The sequence below is a fragment of the Gavialis gangeticus genome, unplaced genomic scaffold (assembly GCF_001723915.1).
Source record: "Gavialis gangeticus isolate Ggan-Ray unplaced genomic scaffold, GavGan_comp1, whole genome shotgun sequence".
Classification (NCBI taxonomy): Eukaryota; Metazoa; Chordata; order Crocodylia; family Gavialidae; genus Gavialis; species Gavialis gangeticus.
The window spans coordinates 2,403,542-2,416,811 of record NW_017728996.1 but is presented as its reverse complement, the minus strand read 5'-3'; the positions used below and the strand labels follow the sequence as shown (position 1 = coordinate 2,416,811).

At 60.3% G+C, this 13,270-nt stretch overlaps 1 protein-coding gene across 14 annotated transcripts in view; it reads right to left on the bottom strand.

Moving 5' to 3' along the window:
• Positions 1–13,270, bottom strand: part of TLE3 (transducin like enhancer of split 3) — a 44,545-nt gene that overhangs the window by 18,720 nt on the left and 12,555 nt on the right. For 6 of the 14 annotated variants that reach the window (XM_019503902.1, XM_019503905.1, XM_019503908.1 and 3 more), the window contains exons 2-4: positions 6,487–6,549; positions 4,851–4,955; positions 491–695 (exon numbers count right to left, since the gene is read on the bottom strand). In XM_019503902.1, the coding sequence (XP_019359447.1) occupies positions 491–695; positions 4,851–4,955; positions 6,487–6,549 (373 nt within the window). The remainder of the gene's footprint in view (positions 1–490; positions 696–4,850; positions 4,956–6,486; positions 6,550–13,270) is intronic. The other 8 variants (XM_019503906.1, XM_019503914.1, XM_019503915.1 and 5 more) reach the window with 5 other exon arrangements.

The window sequence follows — 13,270 nt, the reverse complement described above, 5'->3', positions numbered from 1 at the left end:
ACAGTCTCCATCCTTGGAGGTTTTAAAGACCTGGGTAGACAAAGCCCTGGCTGGGGTGATGTTGGGGCTGGTCCTGCTTGGAGCAGGGGGTTGCACTAGATGTGACCTCCCAAGCTCCCTTCCAGCTCCATCGTTTTCTATGATTCAAACTTCAGAGCTGGTTGGACCCTTTTATGGCGTGACAGTAACTTTGCACGTACAGCCAGTCTACATTAACTGAGCAATTAACCAGCGAATTGCATAATATGTGCAACAGAGGGGCTTTACAGCGCGGCCTCTCTTGCTGGTTTAGTCCCGCCAGGATTAGCCGCGGGGACGGAGAGCAGCTCCAAGGAGCCCTGCACCTGACCCACGTAGCAGCAGGCTGAGGCAGGGTCAGGGCATGGGGTCCCATCAGGCTGCATCGTGAAGGGGGTACACATGCCCCCAAAACGCTCGGCTGAGGGCACAAGGGACCAGCCTCGAGGAGTGGTGGGGGCTCGGGTCTCACCTCTGTGATCCAAGTCGTGATGGTTCTTCTCGTCTTTGACGGTCAAGTGTGCCTGGCTGCCGAGCGCACCCAGCGCGAGCAGCCCCGAGCTGCTCCCGGAGACGGGGGGGATCCCTGGCGGCTGCAGGCCGGAGGGGTGAGGCGGCAGCTGGACCGGGGGCCCGTGAGCGGCGTGAGAGAGGTGCTGTGCCTGGAGCTGCTGTTGCTGCAATACAACCAGCGGTAAGGCGGGCGGCAGGAAGGGGAGCGCCAGGCCGCGGGGACGGCCGGGCTTGTGCCGCGCCGGAAACAAAAGGGGCGCGGGGTCGCCACACCGGGCCCCGCGGCCTGAAAGGAGAACGGGCGTTAGCGAGTCCCGCGCGCCGGCAGCAACTCTGGGGCTCGGGGGGTGGGGGGAGTGCAAGCTGCAAGGCTGCCCCCATGGCAAGCCCGGGACCCAGAGCCAGGCGGCCCCGTCCTGTGCCTACCCAGCCGGCCGGGCTCCCTCTTTGAAAGACACGGTCCGGGGCACGCCAGGCGGACAAGCCTGGCTGCGCACGGCTGGGGAGGTGCCCAACAGTCATAACACCAAGCACACACAAGCACACGCGTTCACGCTGCTGTTTCGAGCGCCGAGCCACCCTCCGCTCCAAAAAGCGAGCAGGATCCAGTTCACCCCCTGGGAGCAAGATGCCAACCCATGCCCCAGGGAGCTGGGCTTTGCGGCACGGCTGGGTAACGCAGCTGGGAGGCGGGGGTGGTATGGGATGGGAGGCCTCTGGGAGACCCGTTTGCTGGCCGCAGGGCAGGCTCCAGGATGCGGGAAACAGGGGCACCGTGGCCCTGCTACAGCTCCTCGCACCCGGGCAAGCTTTAAAGCAGGGACAGAGCCACGCCGCAGCCTGCCTCGGGGATGCGGGTGCTGGCTGACCCTGCCAATATCCGTGGGCAGAGCTGGATTTAGCATGCGTGCTGGGAAGGCCGAGACAGCCGTCTCCGGGTGCATCAGCAGCGGGGGCAAGGCACAAGGGCTCAGGCATGCAGCCCGGCTCGCTGCCACGGCACGTCCCCCGGCCGCGGAGGGGGGAACGGGGCTGCCCCAGATCAGGGCGTCCTGTCCCCGCCGCAGAGGAGCGGCACAGGCTAACCCCGGCTGCTAACAAGCGAGACGCAACGAGCTGACGTGTTTACTGCCCGCAGCTTGCCCGTAACGAGCATGGACGCAAGCCACAGGCAGCGCCGGCCAGGCCAGTAATTGGATCCGAGCACCGTCCCTGCTCCCCCTGCCCCCTCCCCAGGCGCTTTAGATGCTGCCTGGCCCAGCTGGCCCCGACACGGACCATTTTGCTGGAAAAAGCCGAGTAACAGATCACGGCAAGAACGGAGGGTGGGGGTGGAGGAAAAAAAAAAACAGGGCCCTCGCCCCCCAGCTTCAGATGCATGCACGCAGCAAGGAGCTGGTGCCGAGTGCCAGCCAGTGCACGGCCCAGTCCCTGCTCTGGGGATTTCGGTGCACAGCTGGTGTCGGTGCTGCTGTGCAAAGGGGTGGGGGAAACCACATAGCCAGCGGTCTCCTTGGATCTTGGATGTGGTCATTTGGATGTCCCTGGAGCTGATCCCAGGCACAGCTCCAGGGACCCCCCCCTGCAGCCCGTGGAGCCCACCAGCGCTCCCCCAGGTCCGGCCCTGCCCTTGCTTCCAGCTCTGGGCGGGCTCGCAGCACACTCGAGGGCTGGGACACGGCACCGACAGCTCCGCGCTGCTGGGTGTGGGCGCAGGCAGGGTGCACGGGGGCAGAGGGATGCCATCCCGCCCCACGGCTGCACGCAGAGCCCCTCCTAGGACCAGGGTGAAGGGGGACGTGAGCACCCAGCGGAGATGGCAGGATGCCCTGCACCTTCCAGCAGCCCCTGGGGCCCGGGGGAGATGGTAGGGAGCGGGGGGGGGATGACAACGCTGGCTAGGGGGAGAGCACAGCTGTGCAACAGCCCCAGCTCCTTCCCTTTTGCCGTCCTCCTGCAATTCCTACATAGCAGAGCACCCGAGCTCGCAGGCAGGGAGCCGGGGGCCGGGTAGATGCGAGCTCCCCGGGGCCCGGCCAGCAGGCAGCGATCCCTGCACCTCCAGCCACCCCCGAGCCCAGATCCACCGGCTCACGCCCAGGGGTTTGAGCAGCAGAGCAACAGGAAGGGCGTTTTCGCAGGGATGACTTTAGCCAGGGCTGCAGGTCCGATCATCCCCCCGCGTCACGAGACAATCCCGGGGCCGATTTCCACCCCGGTCACTTGACGTGCTTCTTGCTCTCCTCTCCTAGTGCTGTCCTGTGTGTGCTCGGCTCTTATTTCCACGGGATCCCAACTGCACGCGTGAGACCCCCACCCTGCCCCGCTGCACGGCTGGGCATTGCCCCCGCGCTGCGGCGGGTCTCCCCACACCCTCAGAGCCATGCCGTCAGCTATGGCAGCGGGAACGGTTTGCCTCGCGACAGGTAAATTCCCCGTCCCGGGAAAGCCTCTAGGTCCAGCTCAGCTCGTGCAAAACCACCAGCCAGCAGCGGCAGCATTCACAGCTCTGCATTTTGACCTAAAGAGGCCAAAAAAAAAGTCCAAGAAGCCCCAAGTGGGAGCCAGTGCGGCTACAACAGGGCTCAGCAGCTTCTCTCTCAACCCCAGGCCTCTCAGCCCGGGAACCAGCAACAAAGCTAAGCGAAGGGTGCTCAGCCCCTCGGCTTGGCGCACGTGGGCTGTTCTGGCTCTTGCAGCCATGCCGTGTTCCCCAAGCCAAGGGCCGAGCCGGCTGGAGATGCCCAGACCCACGGACGCTGCACCGCAGGGATGCCTGGGGTCGTGCAGGGCGGGAGAGCTTCCCCGACGCCGGCGAGACCGGTGGCGGAGGCCGAGGGCTTTTAATTGGATTATGCACACGGCGCTCCGTGCCTTTGTTCCCCGATTTCGCGGTTCACCGCTCGCGTTACGTTTCCAGTCGCCCAATCGCTGCCAGCGCTAGACCCCAACCACCGCGGGCTCCATCGCACGGAGGGGCTGCAAGATGACGGCCAAGAGGCCGCACACGCAGCACTCGTCCAGGGGGGCATCAAAACCCACCCTGCCCTGCCCGGTGCCCCCTAGACAGGATGGAGAAGCAGCTCAAAGCAGCCCCCTTCCGCTCCCCCACATTTTCATGCAAGCATGCAGCAATTTTCGCGGAGCCGGCGCAGCGCCGCACCCCCAGTGCACGTAGCTCAGCCCACAACTTCCGCTCGTTCCCCCGAAGCGCCAGATGACTGCGACAAAGAGCACATCCACACGTGCACACGCATTCACACCAGGCTGGGAACAGGTCACCGGCCAACGGTGACAGAGGCTGTTTGGGAAGGAAACGAGGAGGAGCCCGGCTTGGCCTCGCTTCATCACTGCTCTCTCTGCGGACAGGACGGGGCGCGCTACTGAGCTCTTCCGTGTCCCGCTGGGATTCGGAGTCAGCAATGCTGTATTTTCCCCCCACGTACAACACGCACCGGTTGTGCAAAAATAGCTGCTGGAAATTGGACTGCGCCTGATATGCCAAATAATACGGTAAGAGCCGTTTCTGCCACAAGAGAGGCGGACACGGCGAGCAGACTCAGCGCCCTGGCTGCTGCAGCTCAGCAACCAGATACAAGGAGCGATCTTTAGTTTCTCCCTCGTTCAGAAACATGGATAGTATTTTACCCCAGGGCGTGTTGTACACAAGGAAATACAGTACCCTCGCCGAGCCTGTTCTGGGACTTCACCCAAAGAAGAGCTTGCATCCAGCGCGCCACGCGACAGCGCTCGGTCGCGGCGAGACAACCGCTCGTCTTTTAAAGACTTGGGCGTGCGCCATTAAAAGGGGCCGTCAGGTTTGCGCGAGCAACTCGATGCATGGATCACCGACTCCACCCAGGCCACAGCACGTCACGGCAACAATACAAACAGAGACGTCCCTGCTCTCAGGCAGCTGGAAGAAGGGCTCCCGTCATCATGCCCACTAGATAGACCCCCCTCCATCGTCATTTAGGGGTCCCCACCTTGCCCCTTTGCAGAACCGAGTGCCCCTTTTACCTGGTTTGCAGAGCCAAGTGCTCATATTTGAGGGGGGAGGTATATGGGGTCACCCCGTGCTGCCCCCGCCCCGTGGCTCAACTTCGGCAGCGACAAGAACGGTTTCTCCATCAGCAGCCAGGCTGAGCACGATGCGTGCAGGATCAGGGCCCTCGATGCCCTCCCTGCCTCCACCCACGCCCGGCCGGGGGCAGCCTGGAGCCCGCGGGCCTCGTGCTAGCTGCTCTTCTTCCAAGCCACCTAAGTGCAGGGTTGCCTCTGGCCATGGTAAATGATAGGAATAAAAGGGGTATACACACGGTGAGAGGCAGATTGGGAAGTCCACGTACCCCGATGATAGCATTCAGCTCGGTCATCGTCACCTGCTTGGCACGCTCAACAGCCTGGGCCACCTGCTGTTGGTGCTGGGGACAAGGACCAAGCCCCATTACAGTGAAAAGCAGCTCTGGGCAGGTCCCGCTGCATCTGGACAGCCCTGGCCAGGCAGGGAGGGGAGCGGGACCAGGCTGGACATACCCGAGGCCTGGGCCCCTCTGCCATCAATAGCATGGGACTGGGTTGACCCAGCGCAGAGTGGGGCGAGCCCAGCTCCCTCGCACGTCTGCCACCGTGCCTGGCGGGGCCGCGCGATGCCCATCATGCCAAACTGGCACGTCCATTCCCACCAGCGGTTCCCAGCCTGGCTGCTGCAGCACCCGGGGGTGTCTCGGGATCCTTTCAGGGGGTGCACAACCAGCACTATCGGGTGGGCACACACGAGCCCAAAGATAAACCCAGTGATGTCAAATAGGACTCCAGAGTGTTCAAGTGCAAAGGATTTGGGGGCTGGGTCATAGGATTTGAGGAAAGGTGGAAGAAATGGGGCTGATTTAGCCTGCAGAAGAGGAGACCGAGGTGGGGATTGAACAGCGGCCTTCAGCTCCCTGCTGGGGGCTTGCAAAGAGGATGGAGCTGGGCTGGTCTCGATGAGGGCAGAACAGGAGCAATGGGCGCAAGCTGCAGCAGGTCGGATATTAGGAAAAACCTCTCCCAAGGGGGGTAATAAAGCACTGGCACAGGCTCCCCAGAGAGGCTAAGGAGCCACCATCCTTTTTCATAGATTGCAAGGGGCTGGAAGGGTCCTTGGGGGATCGTCGGGTCCAGCCCCTCTGCACCAGGCAGGAAAGACAACTGGGAGCCAGCTGACCCCGGCAAGGTGACCGTCCAGCCTCCATCCTTGGAGGTTTTCAAGACCTGTCTAGACAGAGCCCTGGCTGGGAGGATGTAGCTGGGGCTGGTCCTGCTTGGAGCAGGGGGCTGCACTAGATGTGACCTCCTGAGCTCCCCTCCGGCCCTCGTTTTCAGACCCTATGAAAAGTATTTCAAGCTGCTGTGGGCGTGCTGAGGCCTTTGCACCAGAAGACCAGCTCGATTATTCACATATAGTCCAAAAACAAGCGAAAACAAAGAGCCGGTGTCTTCCAAGGGGGTCCTCGAGTCCAAAAAGGTTGAAATCCCCCTTGGAAAATGCCACCTCTGAGCCTTCAACTTGGTTTTTGACCCAAGAGCAATTTTCTCACTGCACAAACTCAGGGTCTGCAGCATTCGTGATGCTCTGGGTTCATTCTTGAACCCTCTGGGTTTATCCTGTGCCTCTGGGGTGGGTTTGCCCACCTGCCCGTGGCACCCTTAGAAGGATCTCGTGGCACCCCGGGCGCTGCAATACCTGCCCGAGACGCCCCGCCGTGCAACACGCCAATGACTCCCGCAGCCCGAGACCGTTTCCACTCGTCCCGCCAGGCTGCATCGGACCCCGGTCTCAGCCATGCACCATCCAGCTGGCATACGCCAGCGCCGCCCGCGCCGCCTCCCCAGGGCGCTGCCCTCTGCACCCGCAGGCCACGCATGCAGACGGGTAAAACCCCCTCCCCTCCCCTCGCCCGCAGGCGCTCTCACCTCTTGCGACAGGAACGGCATGATCTGAGCCAGGATCGTGTTCAGCCTTTTCGCGATTTCCGTCTGCAAGAGGACAAGACAAGAGCAGTGAGCGGCAAGTGCAGACAAGCAACGAGCGCCCGAGGGCCGCGGGGTAGCACCGGGCAAGGAGAAATCGTTTGCGATGCTGCCCTGCCGTGCAACCGGCGCCCCTCACTCCCAACCCGCAGCCCCCCCGGGACACAAGGAGCCCATGGAAAGAGAACACGCATTTGTTTTCTAAACAGGCCTGAGCACAAAGTCTTCCCATCCCAGCAACTCAGTGGTGCAAATAAGACTAGTCTGCACATTTTATAGCTGTGATGAAGACGGGGGAAACCCTCCGAAAAGCCCGAGTGCTTTGACTCCAACGAGCTGGGGTCCGGGTTAAAAAAAAGAAAGCCCCGAGCGGCGCTGGCTCCCAGCCCGAGGCACCGGGAACTCATCCGCCCCCTCTCAAATCAACGAGCCTGCGATAATTTGACCAACGCAAGCTTGGTGCTGTTTACAGGCGAGCCACGAAGCCTGGGTGCCACAGGGAGTTGGGAGCCTTGCTCATTGATCCAAGCCACCAGGCCCTAATTGCCCGGCTGGCTCTCGGTTCAGCCGTGCCCCGATTTGGCGCTCGTCTTCCTTTGCAGCTATTCCTTCACACGAAGGGGAGCGCTGAAGACCATCGGCTTGGCGGTCCGAGAGTTCACGAGTCCTTTGGAGGAGTCGGAGCAGGACTGAGCTCGTTCAGGGGATTCCTCTGAATGTCGCGTTTCTCTGCGGGTCTTCTTTGAAGGCGACCCCAAACCCCCCCCGCAGCCCTGCGCGCTACCGGCGAGAGGCCCCGATCTGCAGGCCGAGCAGCTCCGACATCTGCGCTCGTGGCGTTGCGGATCACGTGCTCGTGCGCACGGAGCTGCCTCTGCAACACGTCTGGACGTGAGAGCTGCCGCGGACAGGGTCAGACCTAGGTCCGTCTGGCCCAGCCTCCTGTGGCACAGCGTGGGTGTGGAAAGGGAGAGTTTTGCCCCCCCTTTCTCCCTCCCTTGCAGCCTCCAGCATGGACGGTCTGATGCAGAGGCCGTGCCCCTCACACCCTCGTCCTCCAGGGTCGTGTCCGGTCCCCATTTGCACCTGGCTACACGCTCATCTGACGGCAACGAGTCCCACTCCAGGTGAACACGAACTTCATCCCATTCGTTTTAAACCTGCTCATGTGTTGAGACCCTCACGCCTCGTATTGCGAGACACGGCCAATAACACGCCCCTCTTATATATTCTTAATATACAGTTCTTATATGCGCCATGAAGAGGACCAAGTCTTCAGGCTGAAATACCGGACCAGCGGCCGATGAATGGACTAGCAAAGATCGCGGCGGCAGACTCGGGCTCTGGAAACCTCTGCCATCTCCCTGCACGCCTCTCTGGAAAGCGAAGAGGAGGACGAGACGACTTGGGCACTGCCCTCAAGACGGTCCCGACAGCTGCAATTGCAGATCGTTTCGGCCTTTGCAAACGCACACAAGCCACTCGTGCATTTATTTTTTAGCCTCGCTATTTTGTATTTCTAATGCTGCCATCGATCTCCGTAGCCAGGAGAGACTAGACGAGCTTTCGGGCACCTGCCGCCTCCATGTCGCCGAGGAAAGGCATTCAATAACCTGTCAATAAGAGACAGGTATCGCTCCCAAAGCCCCCTTGCTTCTCACATATTTAAACGTACCCAAGCCGTTAGTGACGCTGCGAAAAGACCCCCACCCGCTGCTCCGGTTGCACGAGATGCTCCCACCACCCAAAGTCTGAGGACGTCACTGCCCAATTATTTTAAAGTTGGCAGCCTCAAAAAAGTTGCTTCATTTTCCCACCTGCAAACACGAGGCCGGGCCCAGCACCCCTGAGCGGCGAGCCGCCCAGGGAAACCGAGTCACTTTGCAAACTCTGAAGGCTCGTGGGGGGGACAGGAAGAACGAGGGCGCTCCGGGAGCAAGGAAGCCACTGAAATATAAGCAACTAAAGCTGCTAAATTCGGGCTCTCCATTGCCTCTAGCCCAGACTCGGCGGGTAGTGCGATGCCACAAAAATACAGCCCCATGCATTTTCCAGCGACGCGCACAACAAAGCAAGCCCAGGAACGCCCGACGGCCGCCTTGCATGGGAACCCGGCGCGGACGAGGCAGGCGTTTCTCCGCAGCCCCGCGGGTACTGACCACGTGGCATGGGCACCGCTGACCTCCCCGACGGCTCCGTGATAGGTAAGCCTCTTTAGAGGCCCTTTTAGCATTGACATATTGATCAAATTATATATAACTACAACGCCATTAAAAATGCATGCCTCCAAATGAAGCCTATTGAATTCTTTATGCGACCGCCGCTAAACGTATTGCTCTTTTCCGTGCGATTACTTCTCCGCTGGCTTCCCCCCCCGCCGCGCCTGGCTCGCCGGGTCCTCACGTGACGCGGAAACAACGGCTCGTTGCAGCCGGAACGGCCCCCGCGAGCGAGCGGCAAAAGCCCCCGGCATATTTCTGGGGTCAGCCCCATGCAGAGTTTCAGACCCGTCGTGCAGTCGCCAAGCTCGAGCAGGCTGCATCCATGTTGGAGAAACGATGCCTGCGCTCTTTCGCTGGGAGAAGTTCCCCGCAACCCTCTTGAAAAAGCCATGTTTTGCCCAAACTTCTAGACAGGGACCGACCGCAGGGGCTGGCAGCAAACAGCCACTTTCCTCCTGCTTTTGGGAAAGAAAGAAACCCCCATGGGGGGTGCGGAGCACTTTTTCCCGCGGCCGTCTGATCTGGACACCTCCAACTATTTGCTCACTTTAATCCCGGGGTCCCCCCGGCACATCCAACCAACCTGGGGCCAGGCGGAGGGGAGCCGGGATGTGAAATGGTGTGGGGGGGGACGGTCTCATGCCTTGCAGGAGGTCCCCTCCAAAGCGGCAGGGCTCTGCCCCGAGTGCCACCGGGCAAGGCCTGCCAAGGAAAAGCTCGATTCATCCCACACGGTTGCCACAGCAACCCCAGCCACCTAATCCCCTCCAAGCATTATGCAAATCGCACCGTTGCTTGACCGCAACAAGCTGTAAAAGCGGTATCCCCGCCGCCCTCCCCGCACCAGGGCAGGTCCTTCCCGCTGGCCGACCCACTCGGCTTCGCCACTTCGTGCCAGGCGGAAAGGCCGCGGGTCAAGGAGGGCAATGCATGAGCTTTGCCATCGTGCCATAAGCACGCAAGACCTGCAATGGACTGGGTCTTGCCCGGTCTCGCGTCCTGCAACACCAGCCTGGCAATGCCCAGCGGCAGCTGCCTCTTGCGCAAAGAGCTGCAGGCCCCTGGCAGCACGGCCAAGCTCACCCACCCCCCCAAATGCTGCGCCCACCCAGGAAGGAGGGTCCGGTGCTTTTGAGGGTCCCCGTGGCCACCGCAGCCCGGCCTGGGCTGTGCCACATCTGCAAGCACATGCTCCGTCTCCTCTTCTCTCTGCTAGGGAGCAGGTTTTAGATCTGCAGTTTAGCCCTTGAAGGCTCCCCGGAGGGAGGAGAGCAGGCCCCGAACTGCTGCACTCGGGGCGACCCCCACGCCAGCCCCTTGTCCTGCAAGTCCCCCACGGACGGCGGCTCTGGGACAGCCGGGTTCCCCTCGGAGGAGAAGGATGGGGAGGAAACAACCCAGAAGTGAAGTCACCGGCAAGAGCCTCGCAGACCATCTGACCCGGGTGCAAGGGAGCCGTGTAGGCGGGCGCTCACACGGGGCAGCCGATCCAACAGCCCGATCCGCACGGCTTTGCAGCAAGGGCAGGTCTGAAACCCTCTGCTCCTCACCAAGGCACCAGTTATAAATCCTGGGCGTTGCACGGAAAGCCATTACTCGCCCCTGCTCTTCAGGTGGCTGGAAGGAGCCTGCAGCCCTTCGGGGCGGGGGCACGTCCAGAGCAGCCCGCGGGGCCGGCGGGAGCTGCGGGATATGGGGCCGGCTCTGGACAGCAGCGATGGTGCCCGGCGGCAGCTGCCTCTTAGGCTCTCAATGCACAGAGCACGGATGACAAGGTAAAGATGCATTCGTTTCCGAAATTCAGCCTCTTGCACCATCGTAAAAGCCTGCCCGGGCACTCCACGGACAATCCCGGCGTCCCCCTTCCGCGGCGTCTCACGGGCACGTGTCCGCAAAAGAGCCTTACACATCCGCTCCCAAAGTCCCCCGTGACTCCAACACGCTTCCCAGCTCCGTCATGCCACGTGGCAAAGGCAATCGTGGCCTCCAAAACTTCGAGGCTCGAGCACGGCAAAGCAAGCATCCAAGCTGCACCGTCCCAAGCTCCTGGCAAACTTTCCAGGCAGGCACAACCCTGCTTTGCGCCCGTCTGCCGGGGACTGTTCACTCCCGGGGGGTCCCTCTGCCCCGACCAAGAGGCGCGCTCAGTCTCGAGTGGTGTCGATGAGGTACCGACGGGAGCCACCGGCCGGATCCACGTCCGTGCGGAGATGCTGATGTAGGTCCAGCCCAAACCGGGCATCAACTCGGCTCTGCCGTGACCGGTCCCACACGCTGCAGCCAGTCCGCATCGCCAAGCCCAGGACCCGGGGGGCGGCCGCGGTGGAGTGCGGCACCGACGCGGATCCCGAGTCCACCCGAGATGACCACGGGAAGAGTCTGTCTTAGGAAACCATCCCGCCGACTCCCGTGCAGCCTCCAAGGTCCACTGGCATCAGCAAAGCAACCCTCTCCTTGCCGGCTTCGCACACAGCACACCGGGCTCATTTCACAGAAATTTGCTCTTCAGTAATCAAGGATTTGGGCTGCTCGCTCTCCCTTCCCTCCCCCCAAGCATCCCCAATCAAAAAGAGGGGGACGGAGGGGAAAAGTAAATAATCCTGCCCGGGAAAGCACTAGAAGCATTTGTTGAAACCAGGATATTGTCTCTTTAAGCACATGAAAATAAGGCCCTTGAGCAGTGTGGTTCTCACTCCCGTAGACAATTACGGGTACTTTCAGCTGTCTAGCACTATTTCAAGTGCTCTCTCCAACCAGGCTGTCAATGGCATGTTGAAAGCTATTTGCGGCTGCTATCATTATTAGCAAAGTGGAGAGCTCTGCTGATGAGAATTAAATTTGGGGCGGGGGTGGGTGTGTGCGGGGGGGGTCACAACCAGTCGTTATGGAATTAAATCAGCAGCAGAAGGCAAAACGAGGCGACTTTAGGGAATAAAAGTTCAAACAGGTCCATTTAAAAAAAAATAAAACAAAACAAAACACGGCTGCAGGGATTCCTGCCACGTCTCCGCCACGAGAAAGTGCGCGGCAACTGTTTGTTTCCACCTTAAGAGATCAGAAAGGATCCTGCTGAGCAAGTGCTCGGATGCTTTTGGAGCCTTTAGCGAGTTATTTGCTGGCACTCCTCGTTAACGAGGAAAGTATATTGTGTTCTTGGACTATTCTAGAAAAAGCAGGATTCTCTCCCAAAAGCGTCAGAATGATTTAAACTTGCTCCGCAGCCAAGCGTTAGAGTTGAAGCCCTTCGTTTCCATCCTGATGCGCAGTTCTTTGCCACCTCAAAGTGGAAACCAGGGTGATTTTCCTTCCAAACGTTTCATCTCTGAACATGCGGCCGGTCGAAAGCGTGCGATTCCGTGCGAAAAAGGGGGGAAAAAATTTTTTTTTTTTTTTTAAAGAAAAGAGGAATGTGGAAAGGGGGTGGGGCGAAATCCTTGGTAGAGCTAATTAGGCAGCAATTTTCTTAATAATAATAAAGATAAAAAAAAAATCCCAGTCGAGTAAAAAACAGGCATCTGCCAAGTTCAATCTTCTGAAACACAGCGCTGGGTCCACCACGAAGCGCACGTCGGACCGGAGGAGCATCTCACTGCTGCATGCGCCGCAACGAGGACGGTCGCTTCATAAATAATTCCTGGCGTATTACCTACGGAGTCACTTATGAAATTACCTCGATTTCTCATTTCAGTAAAACACACGTACACGTGCGCGGGCCCTCGCCCGCTCGGGGCGGGAGCCGGAGCGGGTTATATAAGCCTGCAGACAGACACAATCCCCTCTTGCTTAAAGATGAAGTATCCATCAATGTTTGTCTCCGGCAGATGTAATCACAAGCAGTCAAGTCTGGAGGGCAGGACACTGCATGAATAATTCAGGCACTCCAGTCGACTTGATTGTGTGCAGATAAAACACAAGTCAACCGCTAAACAGGTCAGCTGATAAACTTGTTTGCTCGGGACTCGCCACCCTCCACCAGATGCACCCGGGGCCCCGCGCTGCAATTAGCGGTTGGATTTCTTTGGTGCAGACTTGGCAGCGGGGCAGCCGCCTGAGCCTTTCTTGCACTAAACCCGCCCGCCGGCTCAGCGCGGCGGGGCTGGAAGGGACCTCCGAAATCCCCACCCAGTCCAACCCCCTGCCTGAGGCAGGATCAGCCCCGTCCAAGTCCTCCCAGACAAATCCATCATCCTCGCTCACCTCACCCAGCTCTAAGACTCAGAAGAGCAGCTGGAGTCCTTTCTTCCTGTGGCTGCTGGCCCTTTCCCCCAGCCCCAAGAGCACCAGACATCCCGGGGGGGATCATGCAATAGCAACGGTGCCTCCCGACGCGGCGCCCACGACATCTGCCACCGAAGCTGCCTGGAAACGTCGCAACCGTCAACACGCGCGGCCATCCCAACGCCTGCACGCGACCAAGGGCGTGCTGGAGGACCGCTCGCTTCCTCCCAAAAGCCACCCACGAGCACAGGGTGCCGTGCAGCCTCGCAATGCGCCCTGAGTCCACG